The 18,189-nt window shown below is 47.5% G+C and overlaps 1 protein-coding gene across 1 annotated transcript in view; it reads left to right on the forward strand.

Annotated features, from left to right (window-relative positions):
- The window catches only part of TNPO3 (transportin 3), a 45,023-nt gene extending 27,158 nt beyond the window's left edge, over positions 1–17,865 (forward strand). Inside the window, exons 10-23 of the mRNA XM_070754506.1 lie at positions 1,571–1,662; positions 3,888–4,027; positions 5,008–5,199; positions 5,654–5,745; positions 6,641–6,717; positions 8,210–8,270; positions 10,368–10,508; positions 11,525–11,641; positions 13,232–13,326; positions 13,896–14,052; positions 14,828–14,995; positions 15,742–15,854; positions 16,811–16,902; positions 17,649–17,865. Of these exons, the coding sequence (XP_070610607.1) occupies positions 1,571–1,662; positions 3,888–4,027; positions 5,008–5,199; positions 5,654–5,745; positions 6,641–6,717; positions 8,210–8,270; positions 10,368–10,508; positions 11,525–11,641; positions 13,232–13,326; positions 13,896–14,052; positions 14,828–14,995; positions 15,742–15,854; positions 16,811–16,871 (1,506 nt within the window). The 3' untranslated portion in view covers positions 16,872–16,902; positions 17,649–17,865. The remainder of the gene's footprint in view (positions 1–1,570; positions 1,663–3,887; positions 4,028–5,007; positions 5,200–5,653; positions 5,746–6,640; positions 6,718–8,209; positions 8,271–10,367; positions 10,509–11,524; positions 11,642–13,231; positions 13,327–13,895; positions 14,053–14,827; positions 14,996–15,741; positions 15,855–16,810; positions 16,903–17,648) is intronic.
- Positions 17,866–18,189: the final 324 nt, after the last annotated feature.

Below are 18,189 nucleotides of genomic sequence, written 5' to 3' on the forward strand. Positions count from 1 at the left end.
ACAGCCGCTGCGGGCTTCCCAGAAGTCCTCCCGAACGCCGGTTCGGTTCGTAACTCGAAAAAAGTTCGTAAGAAGAGGCAAAATTTTTCTGAACCCCGGGTTCGGGGTTCGGGGGGGTGCTGGGAAGCCCCCCAGCCCGGCTGTCACCTTTTAAAACACCTGCGCCGCTTCGCAGCTGTCTCCTGAAGCCGAATGCGGAAGTTCGGCTTTAGCGTTCGGCTTCAGGAGACAGCTGCGAAGCGGCGCGGCTGTTTTAAAAGGTCGCAGCCGGCCTGGGGGCTTGCCAGCACCGGGGGGGTGCTGGGAAGCCCCCCAGGCCAGCTGTCACCTTTTAAAACAGCCGCGCCGCTTCCCAGCAGTCGCTGAAAGCCGTTTTTTTGCGGGGGGTTTTTTGGTTGCACGGATTAATTGACTTTACATTGTTTCCTATGGGAAACAATGCTTCGTCTTACGAACCTTTCGTCTTACGAACCTCCTCCTTGCACCAATTAAGTTCGTATCATGAGGTATTACTGTACTGGATTTCGTATCTGAACATCACAAGTCAAACACTTCCCAAGCATCTAGGACTGTGTGATGTATTTTCGTATGATGTGCAAAGATCCAAGGTGGCCCTTTGCAACTGATAAATCGTGATTTTGTCTATGTTTATTGTTTTCAAATGCCGGCTGAGGTCTTTTGGCACAGCACCCAGAGTGCTGATTTCCACTGGGACTATCTGTACCTGTAATTATGTCAGAGTCGTCATCATTCGATTTTAAGATCCTAATATGGCCTAGGTTTTACTTGTTGTTTTTCATCTATTTGACTGTCACCTTGTATGACGACATCAACGATCCACACTTTTTTCTTTTCCACAATCGAGAGGTCCGGTGTGCAGTTGTACCTCTACTTATGAACTTAATTCATTCCGTGACCAGGTTCCTAAGTAGAAAAGTTTGTAAGAAGAAGCAATTTTTCCCATAGGAATCAATGTAAAAGCAAATAATGTGTGCGATTGGGGAAACCACAGGGAGAGTGGAGGCCCTGTTTTCTCCCAGGAGATTCCTAGAGAGGCACCATGGAGGCTTCTCCCCACCTTTTCCGATCCTGTTTCCTCCCAGGAGATTCCTAGAGAGGCCCCACGAAGGCTTCTCCCTGCCTTTTCCGGCCCCGTTTCCTCCCAGGAGATTCCTAGAGAGGCCCCACAGAGGCTTCTCCACACCTTTTCCAGTTACAGTTTTGGAGGCTCGGGTCTGTAAATGGAAAATGGTTCTTGAGAAGAGGCAAAAAAATCTTGAAGACCCGGTTCTTATCCAAAAAAGTCCATAAGTAGAGGCGTTCTTTGGTAGAGGTACCACTGTATACGATGTTTTGAGTAGCGCAGTTTTTATGCATTCCCGCTGGTGTTATTGCAGGAAGCTGCAATTTCTTGATGTGTTTTATGAAATTTTTGCACATGGTACCAAGTGCCCCAATGACAATGGGCATCACGGTTACATGTTTCATCCATAGCCGTGTAGCTTCAACGGCCAGATCACGGTATCCTCATCCTCCTTACTCCTTTCTCCTCCTTTGGTTTCTTTTGCAGCTTTATGCCACTTTGAAAGAAGGCAACCCGCCTTGGGAAGTGACAGAAGCCGTTCTGTTCATCATGGCCTCAATAGCCAAGAGCGTTGACCAGTGAGTAGTGGGAGGGCAAGGCATGCCAGGGTCTGGGTGTACTTACGGTACTTACTTACTTACTTTTTTCCACTTATTTATTTAACACCATGTTTTGTGACATTTACAATGATGGGCCACAAAGCACCTTTTTCGCAAACCGTCCTAATGTCAAACCCTCATTAAGTGACCGGTCATAAGTCGAGGACTACCTGCAGCTATCCCCAAAAGTGGTGAGGGTGGTGGGTGTTGTGAGTGTCCCGAGACAGCCTCAGGAAGTATCAGATTCTGAAGACGAAGAAACCGAGGTTTTAAGAAGGTTGTCGGAAGGCAGCGGGGACGAGAGCGTAGGAGACAATGATTTCAAAGTTAGCATAGAAAGTGATTCATCTTTTTTTAACTTTTAACTTTTATTGAAATGCATAGATCAACACAATACACAAAACAACACAAAGACATTTAAAAAGAAAAGAAAGTTGGACCAAAGTGTGACTAATCCTAATAGCGGTTCTAACTATGTTAACATTCTATTACAACTCGTATTCGATAGGTCATACGCACCAGTTTTGTTGATCCTAAACCATATAAATAATCTATCTCTATTTTTTTTACAATATATTCGATTACCAGGCAATAACTTTGTTACTGAAATATTGATCCAATGTACATTAATTACTTTATCCTTTTTTCTAACCAATGGTAGAACATATCCCCGCATTTGTAAAAATTGGATTCTTATTTATTTTGAATTTCCAGCATTAATTTATCCATCTCGGCACAGGTTGTAATTTTTTCTATGATCTCTTCCTTGTGAGGTACCCTTTCATTTTTCCAGTACTGAGCATATATTAGCCTAGCTGCCGTTGTTATATGGATATACAAATATATCTGATGTTTTTCTAATTTTTGATGAAATATTCCCAGCAAAAACCTTCCGGAGTTTTGTTTATTTTAGAAAGTGATTCATCTTCAGGTGATGGGGGGATAGCTGACAGCCCCTGGGTTAATCCTAGGTTGAGGAGATTTGCAAAATGACTGGGGAAAAGTTTTGAATCGGCAGGTTAGAACTGTGTAATAGGTAAGACGTAATGTCCGGAGATGATCGGAAGTGACGCTTGCTTTCAGACCAACTGCAAGTACAGTGGTACCTCTACTTAAGAACTTAATTCGTTCCGTGACCAGGTCCTTAAGTAGAAACGCTCTTAAGTAGAAGCAATTTTCCCCATAGGAATCAATGTAAAAGCAAATAATGTGTGCAAACCCATTAGGAAAAAAATAAAAGCTCGAGATTTGGGTGGGAGGAGGAGGAGGAAGAAGAGGAGGAGGAGGAGAGTTGCTGCCGAAGGAAGAAGGGGAGGTGAGGGGTTATTAAAAAAAAATCCAAAACTTTAAGGCTAAAAAAAAAAAAAGAGGGACTCCGAGGTGGTGAGGAAGAGCATGTGCCTCCCATATACCCGGTGCGAGGCTGCCTCCCATACACTGCACCAGAAAGAGAAACCCAGGGTGGTGGCAGGAAACTGGCCAGGCCTTCGTGCCGCTCTCAAATTTCCTGGGAAATTTTTCTCGGCTCAGGTTCTTAAGTAGAAAATGGTTCTTAAGTAGAGGCAAAAATATCTTGAACTCCCAGTTCTTATCTAAAAAAGTTCTTAAGTAGAGGCGTTCTTAAGTAGAGGTACCACTGTAGTTGAAATATGGCCTGAATTCCTACCTCCGGAAAAGTAAGCTTTTGATAAAACATGACAAACTGTGTTAATTTAGATTAGAAAGAACTCTGAGACACCCCAACGCTTGTTGGAGAGATTTATAGCTTTGCATTTTCAGCTCTCGTTAGCTTGGAATGTGACTTTTGCATCGTAAGATTTATTTGTGCATGATCTCGCAACGCTGCATGTAACGGTTGCCATCTATTCAGTGTAAAAGAGAATAAAAGATTTACTTGTTTGAAAAACCAAAGCCTTGAGAAGAGATTGGTGGATTTACATCAGCTAGACCAGAACGGTGCGGGGCAGAGGATGTCTCTACCTTGCAAATCTGACCCCTAAAATCCAGAAGGCTTCCTGCAGATAGGAGAAAGTAGGAGTGGGACAGATGTGTGTACGTTATATGCCTGGGGGGGGGGGGGGGGGGAGGTTCCCCTGAATCGTTGGGAGAGCCCAGGGGACAAGCTGGGGGCACCTGTGGGTCCGCGTTGTGCTTTGTTGAGGGTTCAGAATTTACCTGCTTGCCCCCGTTCGCTCATGCTGCAGAGAGAATAACCCCACTTTGGTGGAAGTACTGGACGGAGTGGTGCGCCTCCCCGAAGCCGTCCACACAGCCGTGCGCTACACCAGCATCGAGTTGGTGGGGGAAATGAGCGAAGTGGTGGACAGGAACCCCCAATTCCTGGGTGAGTGGAAAGGGCCAGGCAGGGGGCTTGGTAGGGGGGACAGGCTGTGGGTCAGTCCCTGCAGCCCAAGGCAGCCCTTTGGACGGAGGGTAGCCGTGGGATGCCTCTCCTTGAGAGCCCCCCTTTTCAGACTGAACATTGGTGGGTGGGGAGGGAGGGAGGGGAAGGGAAGGGAAGGAAGGAAGGAAGAGATGGAATGGAAGGAAGGATGAATGGGTGGTTGGGTGGATGAAGGAATAGAAGGAAGAGAAGATGGATCAATGGAAGGAAGGATAAAGAAAAAGATGGGTGGGCGGATGAATGGATGGATGGAAGGAAGGAATAGAAAGAAGGATAGGAGGAATCAATGGAAGAATGGAAGGAAGAAGATGGAAGGAAGGAAAGATGAATGGATGAATGGAAGGAAGAAAAGATGGATGAATGGAAGGAAGGATGAATGGAAGGAAGGATAAAGGAAAAGATAGGTGGGTGGATGGATGGATGGAAGGAATAGAAGGAAGGATAGGAGGAGGGAGGAGGAATCGATGGAAGTATAGAAGGAAGAAAATATGGATGGAAGGAAGGAAGGGTAAAGTAAAAGATGGGTGGATAGATGGATGAAAGGATTGATGAATGAATGGAAGGAATAAAAGATGGATCAATGGAAGGAAGGAAGGATAAAGGAAAAGGTGGGTGGGTGGGTGGAAGGAATAGAAGGAAGGAATAGAAGGAAGGATAGGAAGAGGAATCGATGGAAGTATAGAAGGAAGAAGATGGATGAAAAGGATGAGTGGATGGAAGGATGGAAGAAAAGATGGATCAATGGATGGAAGGAAAGATGGATGGAAGGAAGAAAAGATGGAAGATGGAGAGGGGGATGAAAGAAGGATAGGAAGGAGGAAGTAAGGAACATCGGCTGGAAAACATCCCAATAGAGAAGATCGTTCTGCAGGAGAAGCTCCGCTCGTCCGCTCTTAATCCAGCTTCTCCTCCACCCGCAGATCACGTCCTGGGCTACCTGATGAAGGGCTTGTGTGAGAAGTCCCTGGCCTCCATTGCCGCCAAAGCCATCCACAACATTTGCTCGGTGTGCCGGGACCACATGGCCCAGCACTTCACCGGCTTGCTGGAAATCGCCCGTTCCCTGGACTCCTTCATGCTCTCACCCGAAGCAGCTGTCGGACTCTTGAAAGGTACGCCCCCCCTCCCTCCCTTTCAGCTGGCGAAGGTTTTTCTCATTTTGAATGTTCCGGGCGGGCTGGCAGGGGCATGGGGAGCGCGAGCGCCCATGCGCCCGGCATTGAAAATCACCTTCGCCGGCCTCCGCTGTGAGAAGAACGCCTGCCCCGCCTCTCCTGCAGCCCCCTCGCTGACAGCCCGGGACAAAAGCGCTCTCGCCGAAGGGACTGCGAGAGGGGCGGGCGGGTGTTCCCAAAGCGCTCGGAGCGGCTAGCGGTTGGATGAGGAGGACGAGAAGCTGCCACCGCCGCTGCAGCCACTGCTACGGGAGGAGCCGCGCCCCAAGGCGGGAAGCGGAGGAGGAGAAAGAGAGGCTGATCGGGCAGGCGGGCGGGGGGCAGCACTGGGTTTGTCATGTTTGGGGTCAGAACTGCTTGACAGACTCCTGCCCATCCTCTCTTTGGGCAGGAACGGCCTTGGTGCTCGCCAGGCTCCCGCTGGAGAAGATCTCGGCCTGTCTGAGTGAACTCTGTGCCGTTCAGGTGATGGCCCTGAAAAAGGTGAGTGGCCGGCCGGGTTTTTGAAGGTTGGCTAGGTGGGAAGAGTTGCAGCATAGGAAAACGGTCCTTCCGCCAAGGAGCTTGGAGACCGGGGAGCTATAGCGTTCCCTCTTGGGCGCCTACTCGCTCCCGTTGCCTGCAGGGGAGACAACAGGCTTTGGAAAAAGTTCATTGAGGGAAGTGTGCTCAAGGTACCAGGTTAAAAGCCGGGAGGTTGTGAGTTCTAGTCCTGCCTTAGACATTAGTCAGCTGGGTAAATTTGGGCCAATCGCCAGGAGACAGTGAGTTCTAGTCCTGCCTTAGGCATGAAAGCCAGTTCGTGAATTGGGGACTGGGAGTTCTAGTCCTGCCTTAGGCACAGAATCTGGCTGGGTAACATTTTAGGCAATTCCCAGGAGACTGGAAGTCTTAGTCCCACCTTAGACATGAAGGCCAACTGGGTGACTTTGGGCCAATCACCAGGGGATGGTGAATTCTAGTCCCATAAAAAACCAGGTGCGTGATCTTGAGTCAGTTCTGCCCTCTCTCAGCCTTAACTCTAAAGGGTTGTAGGGAAAATAGGAGAAAATGATATTAGACACATTTGCCTCCTTATAAAAATAAAAAAGGTAGGGCAATCAGTCAATCAATTAATCAGGCATGTGACAGCCCACTTCTCCGACTGCCTTTTGGGACATGGGGAGTTGGGAATGATAGGTGTCGTAGTCCACAGCCTTCCAAGTTCCCTCTTTGGAGGAAGGTCTGGGATAGGATGGATCAAGAGCTGACACTCACACCATGACTGAATTTGAATATTTGGAGTTAGAGGAGTTAGAGATGGGTGGACAATACATGTCTGAAATTAAAAAAGCTTTGCCCACCTGGGATGGCCTTACCTGGCGCCTCTCCTCTTCAGCTGCTGTCTCAGGAGCCCAGCAACGGACTCTCCTCGGACCCCACCGTGCCCCTCGACCGCCTTGCTGTTATATTTAGGTAAGCACCAGGGGGTGGGCAGAGTGGGGCTGGGGGTCCGAATGCCAGGGCAACAACTTCTTTCTGTTCTGTCCCAGCTGTGAGCTGTCCCCCCCCCCCCAAGAAATAGGTCCACACGCACCGATTCGATAAGTTTTAAGCATATAATTCTAATAGTTTAACAGCAGAAAAGTTTAACTGTCTAAAAATGTATCAGAAAAGGAAGAAAATGGTCCGTCCGGTCTCAGCTGTCCACTACAGTCTCAAACTCCCAAATAATTCTCTTTGATCACCTATCTCTAATTAACATGACTCACTCTGAGTTGGCAGCAAGCCCAGAAACCAAGATTCCACTTTCTTAATTTGTAATTCACAAAAATGGTCCAAGAACCACATCCAAGCAACCATCTCTCACATTCGAAAAGTGACTCGTCACATGGCTCACCCATAAATAGCCAAAAGGCGTGGCCAAGTGTTCTACAGTGATTCACAAAGAGACCTCCTCTTGCTTAGCCACTCCTGCCTTCTAGAAGCCCTGTGTACTCTAGAGGCTCTTCCTGTTCTCCTGAGTGACTCATGGGCACCTCTGGAGGTACATCAGGCCCTGGTTGGCTCTCAGCCTCCAACCCACATCCTCTCCGCCCTCCTTGCTCTTAGACTTGGGTGCCAAGTCCACTGGCCTGGGATACCAACCCACCCCCGTCTCTCGATCCTCAGAATCCGTGATCAGCTGCACAGAACGTGGACGGGCCACAACTCTTTGACGTGCCTTAGGGCAGAGGGTCTTCAACCGTTTGCTCTTAGGAGACCTTCCCAGTGGGAGAACTAATGCCGGGCCTCTAAAGAGCTTCCTTGGGTGGGGCATTGTTTAGTGCTTGAATCAACAAATGTCTAATTCAGACAAACAGGCCCTGATTATTTGTGCAGGACGCCAGTGTCATGCTGTATATTGACAGCCCCTCAGAGACATTTGGTAATGAAACAGTTAACTAGTGTGTCTTATTGGATCCTCCTCTTGTGTCGCCACTTCCTTCGTTTTTCTTAACCTCCATGAACCTCCATGATGTAAGAAGCATATGTTCTCCTGTCCCTCGAGACAGTCTTTTATTTGTTTAATCTCTGTTTCTAAAATAAATATCTTGTTTAAAAAAATGATTAAGGCTTCTATCCATCGACCTCCGGAGTTAAGGTCCAAACAGACTTTAATTTCCGTGACAGCGAGCAAACCACAACAACCCCACATCCCTCTAGCATTGGCAGTGGTACCGGGTTGGGGATGAAACGTCTTCAAGAAAACAAATTCAGACACCACCAAGTGCCTTCCCTCTTCCTTCTCCTCCTCCTCCTTTCCACAGAACCACCTCCTAGCACTGATGCCGTTCCCTAGTTGGGTCACGAAACGCCTGCAGCATCAAGGACACTCCCCACCCCTCCACCCCAGTAATTGTCATGGTCTCCTTAGCGGCTTTCATCCCTTGACCGTTCTCTTTTTCACTTCTTTTCCCCTTTCCAGGCATACCAACCCCATTGTAGAAAACGGACAGACGCACCCCTGCCAAAAGGTCATCCAAGAGGTAAACAAAGGCAGGGCCTTGTGTCCCCACGCGCCCTCCTGAAAAATCCAAAAAGGGTCAGAAGTATCAAGTTGGGGATTTGGGGGCAGCTGGGAGTCCCAACACTGAAGGGCTCCAGGTTGGAGAAAAACTCTTGACAGGTGGTATAAGAGCACACCTGGGCATTTAATGGCCCCCAGGCTGTACCTGGCTCTTTGGCTGCCCCACCTGTCCCAGGTGTGCTTTTATTTTTGAAAGTGACTGCTACCGTATTTTTCGGAGTATAAGATGCACCTTAATTTTGGGGGAGGACAATAGGGAAAAGAACCTGCTTACCAGGTGTTCATCTGGCTAGCACGTTATTTTCTCCCCTGGTCAGGGCTTTAAAAAAACTTTATTCTGAGCGAGTAACAATGAAGGAGCTTGCAAGCCAGTAAGAGCTGGGAACATCATTAGCACCTGGAAAGAAACATTCCGAGCAAGTAGAGCAATGGAAAAACCCTGCAAAGACTTAGCGCTTGGAAAACATTTTTCACAGAGAGTAACAATGAAGGAGCTTGCAAGCCAGTAAGAGCTGGGAACATCATTAGCACCTGGAAAGAAACATTCAGAGCAAGTAGTAGAGCAATGGAAAAAACCCTGCAAAGACTTAGCGCTTGGAAAACATTCTTCACAGAGAGTAACAATGAAGGAGCTTGCAAGCCAGTAAGAGCTGGGAACATCATTAGCACCTGCTTAGGGCTGGAAAGAAACTTACACAGAGCAAGTTAGAGCAATGGAAAAAACCCTGCAAAGACTTAGGGCTTGGAAAACATTCTTGGCAGAGAGAAACCATGAAAGAGCCTGCAAGGGAAGAGCTGGGAAGACCATTAGCAGGTAGTTGGGCTGGGAAGAAAAAAAACAGCTATACAGTATTCAGAGTATAAGATGCACCCAAAATATCAGCCTCTTTTAGGGAGGAAAAAGGATGTGTCTTATAGTCCGAAAAATACGGTATTTTCTTTTCAATTTCCAGGAGAGAGAGAGTGTGTTTGTGTGTGTCTCTACGCACCTTCACAGTCCAATTGGTTCTTTTCGTCCACAACAATCCTATCAGTTTTTCATTTTCCCACTTTGGAAAAATTAAGCTCCCATTCCGGCGCTAAGAGGAGTTTATTTTCGCCCTAGGAGCATTCGTCCACTGTGGGGATCTCTAACCTTGGCAACTTTGTAGACTTCAACTCCCAGAATTCCCCAGGCAGACATAGTGGAATGGGGAATCCTGGGAGTTGAAGTCATCATATCTTAAAGCATGATTGGCTGGGGAATTCTGGGAGTGGACGTCTACCCAAATTAAAGCATGCTGGCTAGAGAATTCTGGGAATCAAAGTTCACCTAAAGCATCCTGCCTGGGGAATTCTGGGAAGTGAAGTCCACAGCTCTTAAAATCACCAAGGTTGTATATCCCTGGTCTATACCAACCTTTAAGGTATGGAGACTTCAACTCCCAGAATCCATCCCATTTAAAGCAGGCTGGCTGGGGAATTCTGGGGGTCAAAGTTGATTAAGGAATGTGCAGAGTAATCTCTTAGTAGTCAAAGATACACATACACAGAGGAAACGTGGAGGTGGCAGATATCCAGCGGGTAGACCAGAGATACTAGTAATGGCTCAGTAATATAATCCAGATATATTAAGTGTATTAATATTATTTACTTTGGCAAATTTCTTAGTCCAGAACAATCCTAGTCATACACAATTACATTAGTCAGTAACTCTATATATATACAATACTATAAGCCTTATGTGTTCAGCTTACAAATACATCAAACCAGTTCTTACAACACAAAGACAAGGTAGCAGGGAATAATGAGAGAGAGAGAATTGTGCTTCTGGCTCCCTCTTGTGGCCATCCATAACACTAGCTCTTAAAGCAATAGTGTTCCAACACATGTAAGCATACACTATTGGTTTATTTTGTACTGCCAAACCCAACTAGTTATGTACGTAGTACTAACAGAGTCCACCCATCTTAAAGCATGGTGGCTGGGGAATTTTGGGAGTGGAAGTCCAGAAGTCTTAAAAGATCGGCCACTCTTGGTCCATTGCACTGTTGATATTCCTCTTGGTCTTCTCCAGATTTGGCCGGTGCTGTCGGAAACCTTGAACAAACACCGGGCCGACAACCGCATCGTGGAACGTTGCTGCCGCTGCCTGCGTTTTGCCGTCCGGTGCGTCGGGAAGGGATCGGCAGCCCTTTTGCAGCCGCTGGTCACTCAGGTGAGATTATTTTCACCCTTCTGCCGTCTGGTGTTCATTCCTGAAATGTAGGACAGTGGGACCTCTACCTACGAACGCCTCTACTTATGAACTTTTCTAGATAAGAACCGGATGTTCAAGATTTTTTCCCCCTTCTCAAGAACCATTTTCCACTTACAAATCCGAGTCTCCGAAACTGTAGCTGGAAAAGGCAGGGAGAAGACAGGATTTGAAAAACATTCTTTGCAGAGAGTAACAATGAAAGAGCTTGCAAGCCAGTAAGAGCTGGGAACATTGTTAGAACCTGGTTAGGGCTGGAAAGAAACATTCGGAGCAAGTAGAGAATGAATTAAAATAAAAAAAACACTACAAAGATAGGGTTGGGGAAACATTCTTAGGAAAGAGTAACAATGAAAGAGCTTGCAAGCCAGTAAGAACTGGGAACATCGTTAGCACCTTAATAGGGCTGGAAAGAAACTTACTCAGAGTAAGTTAGAGCAATGGGGGGAAAAACTCTGCAAAGGGCTTGGAAAACATTCTTTGCAGGGAGAAACAATGAAAGAGCCTTCAAGGAAAGAGCTGGGAAGATGGTTAGCAGCTAGTTAGGGCTAAGGGGGGAAAAAGCTTTGAAAAAAAGCTGCATTCAGAGTGTAAGAGGCACTTAAATTTTCAGCCTCTTTTAGGGAGGAAAAAGGTGTGTCTTATACTCCGAAAAATAATAATGAAATTATTAAATTAATTTAATTTATTAAATTAAATTAAATTAAATTTAAATTCAATTCAGTTCAGTTTCCACAGGTTTCATCAGCGCATAATTTCTCTTTTCAAGCCCCCGTTCAGCCCCGGAATCCTGACCATGTGGGCCTGGAGCATTGTTCCCACCCCAGTTATGGAAGGGAACCTCTTTCACCTCCCGAAAGCTACAGCCCCCCCACTTCCTTTGTTTGCCACAAGGACCATTTGGGGTGTGTGTGCTTGCTTGGCAATGCCAAGTGTGTTTGCTCCTCCGTTGAGACTCGGGCTCATTTCCTTGGCAGATGGTGAATGTGTACCAGGAACACCAGCACTCCTGTTTCCTCTACCTGGGCAGCATCCTCGTGGACGAATACGGCATGGAAGAGGGCTGCAGGCAGGGGCTGCTCGACATGCTGCAGGTAGGTAGGTAGGTGGTGCCGGAGCCCTGGAAGAGGGGGAGACTAGAAGTCCCCTTCCTGGGCACCTGATCCATCCAGCCACCGGTTATACTTTTTTTATTTATTTACGAGGGTCGCCCAGAAAGTAATGCACCACACTTTGTTTTCTTCAACAATTATTTATTGAACGCAATGAAACTTACAAGATTTCCACGTAATCTCCGTCCCGTTCTATGGCCTTCCTCCAGCAAGATACAAGGGTGTGTATGTCCTGTCGGTACCACTCCTTGGTCAGTTCACAAAGTCGTTTCTGCACTGTAATGGCCGCCCCCTCTGTGCCCAGCGACTAACCGTATTTCTGTCGACTGCAGATTCTCCATCAACTGTACACAAACGTTTGTGAATGTTCCCAACAGTTTCTTTTCCCGCAGTGAGAAATTCAATGATGACACGTTGTAACGTACATCACTTACAGACGTCATTTTGAAACAAGGCTGCAGCTACGCTACCTGTCTGAAGAAACGCAAAATCTACACACGCATTCCTGACAATGCAAATAATGTATATCTAAAGTTTCACATTCGTACCATTACTGTAGGCTGAGGGAAAAAAATGTGGTGCATTACTTTCTGGGCGACGTTTTTATTGTTAAAGTTGAAAGGGACCTTGCAGGTCATAAAGTTCAACCCACTGCTCAAGCAGCAAACATTACATCACCCCAGGTTTAAGGGGGCCCTGCTCACAATAGAATTCTTTATTGGCCAAGTGTGATTGGACCCACAAGGAATTTGTCTTTGGTGCAGATGCTCTCAGTGGACATAAAAGGAAATATAGATTTCTCAAGAATCAGGAGGTTCAACACTTAACAATGGTCACAGGGCTCGAATAAGCAATGAAGAAACAATCAATATTAATAAAAATCTTCAGGATGCAAGCAATAAATTACAGTCATAGGTTGGAGGAGATGGGTGATAGGAATGATGGGGAAAAAATAGTAGTAATGGTAGTGCAGACTTAGTAAATAGTGTGACAGTGTTGAGGGAATTATTTGTTTAGCCGAGTGAGGGCGTTTGCGAAAAAATTCTTCTTGTTTGTCTAGTTGTCTTGGTGTGCAGTGCTCTGTAGTGACATTTTGAGGGTCGGAGTTGAAACAGTTTGTGTCCAGGGTACGAGGGGTCCGAAAATATTTTCCCCGCCCTCTTTTTGACTCGTGCAGTCTACAGGCCCTCAATGGAAGGCAGGTTGGCAGCCATTGTTTTGTTCTGCAGTTCTGATTCTCCTCTGAAGTCTGTGTCGGTCTTGTTGGGTTGCAGAACCAAACCAGACAGTGATAGAGGTGCAGATGACAGACTTGTTGATTCCTCTGTAGAATTGGATCAGCAGCTCCTGGGGCAGTTTGAACTTCTTTAGTTGGCGCAGAAAGAACATTCTTTGTGGTGCTTTTTGGATGATGCATGCAGGGCGCAAAGGATAAACACAGATCCACCCAAAGATAAAATACAGGAAACAGTATAAGGGCAGACTAGATGGACCAGGAGGTCTTTTTCTGCCGTCAGACTTCTATGTTTCTATGTTTCATGCTGAGCCGCCTCCCTTGTCTCTTCATTCCAGGCGCTGTGTGTCCCCACTTTCCGGCTGCTGGAACAACCCAACGGTCTCCAGAACCATCCAGACACGGTGGATGACCTCTTCCGGCTGGCCACCAGGTACTCCCACCCCTCCCAAGTGGGGCCTCTCCTTGGCACAAGGCAAAGCAGCCCAAGACAGCCAGGGGAGGTGACCCTTGACCAGCCGGAATGGACCCTTCCCGGCACTTAGGATTTTGTGCTGTTGAGAAGGACCAATGGTGTTGGAACCTGAGATCAAAGAAGCAGACCAAAGACGAGCCAGGGTGACAGACGATGACAGTGGCAGATAAGATAGACCAGGGGTAGGCAAAGTTGGCTCTTCTGCGACTTGTGGACTTCAACTCCCAGAATTCCTGAGCTAGCACGGTTGGCTCAGGAATTCTGGGAGTTGAAGTCCACAAGTCACAGAAGAGCCAACTTTGCCCACCCGTGAGATGGAGGGATAGATAAAAAGAGGGTTAGAGGAATAGAGGGAGAGGTGGATACAAAGATAGATGATACATGAATATTAGTTTGATAAATAAAAAAGAGATGGAGGGAGGGGAGGAGGAATGTGCAGACCAGCAGAGAGATAGCAACCCCCCCCCCCAAAACATTTGCAAGGCAGCTGCAAGAAACGTCTCCCCCCAATTCCCTCCCCACGGCAGGTTCATCCAACGCAGCCCCCTCACCCTCCTACGCAGTCAGGTGATTCTCCCCATCCTGCAGTGGGCCATCGCAGCCACCACCTTGGATCACCGGGACGCCAACTGCAGCGTCATGAAATTCCTGCGCGACCTCGTCCACACCGGCGTGGCCAACGATGTGAGTCCGGGGTGTGTGTGCGTGTGTTTGGGGGCGCCTGACGGGGTGTCGGCTTTCAGAAACCGGCCTGCTTATCCTCTTTGCAGGTCTCGTAGGCTGGTTTGTCGCTCAGTTTCTCTTTTCCAAAGGGTCTTCTCCGGGATTGATTACATTACATTACATTACATTACATTACATTATATTTAGCGTGTAAAATGTCTACAAACACTTTCCAGTGTAGTTCTTATAAAGTTGGACTGAAGCTTTGGTTTTTTGACTTCAACCTTCCAGATTCAGGCTACTTGCTGATATTTGGCCTCAGTTATGCATCCCTCTTTCCATTTTTTTTGTCCCGGTGATTTGAACTTGTTCTACCGGTGGACAAGTGCTCACTTACAATTTTCTTGCCTATTTCAACTTGTGTAGGCAAGTCAATTGTAGGTTTACTGTTGCTTGTCAACTTCTTGCTATTTTCTCCCATTGTTTTCCTAGACTTTTTTCTTGTTCTTTAGTTTTTTAAATATTATTTTTGATTATTGTCGCAGGCTTTGGTTCATTTTGAGTTATTTATTGATTGATTGATTTCATTTCATTTCATTTTTGGCCACCCTTCTCCTGAGACTCCCGAGTTTTCGCTTTCCTGAGTTCATCTTTGCAGATTCGGGCTATTTGCTGCTATTCTTCCTTAGCTTTGTGCCCCTGTTTAGATGAGGAGCAGACTCTTTAAATCTGCCGCCTGGGGAGAGGGCAGCGGGTGGCCAGCGCCTGAGTCCACTCTGTTGCGTCTCTTTTGCAGCACGAGGACGACTTTGAGGCCCGCAAGGAGCTCATCGGGCAGGTGATGACCCAACTGGGCCAGCAGTTGGTGAGCCAGCTGTTGCAGACCAGCTGCTTCTGCCTGCCGCCTTACACCCTACCGGACGTGGCCGAGGTGCTCTGGGAGATCATGCAGGTCGACAGGCCGGTAAGGGGCGCAGGAGGCCGCGTGGGACCCCTGGGTGGATGGCCCCTCCGAGAGGGAGGAAGGACAACCCACGGGTGGGGGAGTACTCTACCCGACACGCCCATATTAGACCAACCCTCTAGATAGGTGGACGGATGGGTAGATAGACAGACAGACAGACAGACGGATAGCTTCTTGAATGAAATAGATTGATGGATAGATTGGGGGGGGGGCAGAGAGAGAGATGATGATGAATACTAAATATATTGATGGATGGATGGATGGATGGACAGACGGATGAACGGGCAGTCAGATGGACGAATAGTTAAAATGGATGGATGGTTAGATAGAGAGATAGATGAAGATTGTTGGATAGATAAAGAGATATAGATAGATAGATAGATAGATAGATAGATAGATAGATAGATAGATAGATAGATAGATGGGATGGGATGGGATGGGATGGGATGGGATGGGATGGGATGGGATGGGATGGGATGGGATGGAGGGAGGGAGGGATGATGAGTAGACAGATTTGTTGATGGATGGATGAGTAGAGAGAGAAAGAGATAGATGGATGGGTGGGTGGATGGGTGAGTGGTTGGGTAGGTGGATAGCAGGAGATGTGGAAGGATGGATGCATATATAGATGACATGAGAATGGTCCTTTGGTCAGAGGGGAGGGGGTGGCAGGGAGCCTGGGTCACTCAGAGGCTCTTACCATCTCTCCAATATTCCCCCCAACCCCCCCCCCTCCCCGGCACTAGACCTTCTGCCGCTGGCTGGAGAACTCCCTGAAAGGGTTGCCGAAGGAGACCACAGGGGGAGCCGTCCAGGTGACCCACAAGCAGCTGACGGACTTCCACAAGCAAGTCACCAGGTCAGTCCGGAGTCAGGCAGTGCAGGGCACTTTGGGGGCTGGCGGGGTGGGCATTCGGATGCCAGTCAGGAAGCTTGTGAGTTTCCTCCGAGAGAAGGATTTGGGGTCGTGATTTCTGACAGTGTCCAAATGGGTGAACAGTGCGGTCAGGCGGTAGGGAAAGCAAGTAGGATGCTTGGCTGCATTGCTAGAGGTATAACAAGCAGGAAGAGGGAGATTGTGATCCCGCTGTATAGAGCGCTGGTGAGACCCCATTTGGAATAATACTGTGTCCAGTTCTGGAGACCTCACCTACAAAAAGATATTGACAAAATTGAACGGGTCCAAACACGGGCTACAAGCTTTTGGGGGAGCAATTTTTGGAGAGATTTGGGGCAAGATAGGAAGGTTTTGAAGGGGCGATTTGGGAGAGATTTGGGGTGGCATTAGACTTCGTTAGGACCTCCACTCCTCGCTGTCCGTCTTCACTCCATCAGCCTTCACTTTGTCCACCTGCCACTTTTTCTTTAAGCCTTAAAGTTTGGATTTTCCTAATGGGTTTGCATCTATTATTTGCTTTTCCATTGATTCCTATGGGAAACCTTGTTTCGTCTTACAAACCTTTCACCTTAGGAACCTCGTCCCGGAACCAATTGAGTTCGTAGTACAAGGTATCACTGTACATGAGAAGAAAAAGGGAGGAAGGGAGGAGATAGGAAGGGAGGGAAAGAGGAGGGAAGAGGCATAGAAGAAAAGAAAGAGGGAAGGGGGAAGGAAGGTAGGTAGGTCAAGAAACAGGGAGCAAAGACATCCAGGTAGTCCTCGACTTATAGGGATTCGTTCAGCGACCGAAGTTCAAAGTTCTTCCGGTGACTTGGAGTCAGCCAGCTCTGGCTGAGGCATTCTGGGAGTTGAAGTCCACCAGTCTTAAAGGAGACCCAATGTTTTTTTCCCCTCTTCCTCCTTCCCTCCCGCAGTGCTGAGGAGTGCAAACAGGTTTGCTGGGCTTTGAGGGACTTTACCAGACTCTTCCGGTAGCTGAGGCCTCGTTTCGCTCTGCCTGTCCCAGGTGAGTAGCTGCTCTGCCCCTCTTTTTTTCTGCCTTTTTAAAAAAATAGGGCGTGTGCAAAGGATTCGAGGCCCCCCCCCCCCCAGGAGTGGGCACCGAAAAGCATTTTCCATTCAGAGAAATGGCTCTATAGTTTACTGTATTTTTCTGAGTATAAGGCACACCTTAGTTCCTTCCTTCCTCCCTCCCTCCCTCCCTTCCTTCCTTCTTTCCGTCCTTCTCCTTTATCCACACTTCCTCCCTCCTTCCTTTCTCCCTTCCTCTCCCTACTTCCCTTCCTTCCTTCCTTCCTTTCTCTCTATTCTTTCTTTCCTTCCTTTTCTTTTTCCTTCCCTTCATTCTCTTTTAGCCTCCCTTCCTCCTTCCCACCCTCTTTCCTTCCTTCCCTCCTCTCTTCCTTTCTCTGTATTTCTCGCTCCCTCCCTTCCTTCCTTTCTCTCCATTCTCTCCTCCCTCCCTCTTCCTTCCTCTTTCTTTCTCTCCATTCACTCCTTCCCACCTACCTACCTACCTACCTGCCTACCTTCTTTTCTTCCTTCCCTCCCTCCTTTCCACAAACTCCACTCCCTCCTATGACTGATGATGTTCCCTAGATGGGTCATGAAACGTCCCCAGGGCAACCCCCAAATTACAGAGAAGCTCTTAAGGACCTGACCACTATTCCCGAAATTCCCATCAGGACGTGACACCTCCCCCCCCCCAACCCTTTCATGAGATTCCGTCCTTATTTCCTCTTCCTTCCCCAGGAATGTCTTTATTTTCAGAAGAGGAAATAAAAACAGCCAAGACGGTGAAACCACAACCAGCAAACTTCACTGCGGCCGAAGGCTCCGACTCGCGTGTCCCGCCAAATCCAGAAGAGACGTTTTTTGCTCCCAAGAACCAGTCGGTGAAGTTCCTGCTTGTGAGTGAGAGAAAAAAAAGAGAAAGGCAGAAAAAAGCAAAAGAAAAGAAAAAACAAAACCACCAAGGGGGGGAGGGAAGAAATAATAATTAAAAAAAAAAAAGAGGAAATCCGAGCGCCATTTAAGCTGCGACTGTCGAGGGGCTGCCGTCAAGGGGGGGGGGAAGAAAGAGGGAAGAACAGCTCTCCGGATGGACTGGCTTTGGAAAAACAAAAAAAGGAAAGGAAAAAAAAGAGAGAAAGAGAAAACAAACAAAAAAAAGAGAGGAAGTAACAACAATAGTAATAATAATAAAAAAAGATTTTTTAAAGAAAAAAAATCCACCCAAACATGAAACCATCCGCAGCTGTTTTGCTTGGGCAGCAAGATTTGTTTTAAAAGG

This window comes from Erythrolamprus reginae, chromosome 6 (assembly GCF_031021105.1).
Source record: "Erythrolamprus reginae isolate rEryReg1 chromosome 6, rEryReg1.hap1, whole genome shotgun sequence".
NCBI lineage: Eukaryota > Metazoa > Chordata > Lepidosauria > Squamata > Dipsadidae > Erythrolamprus > Erythrolamprus reginae.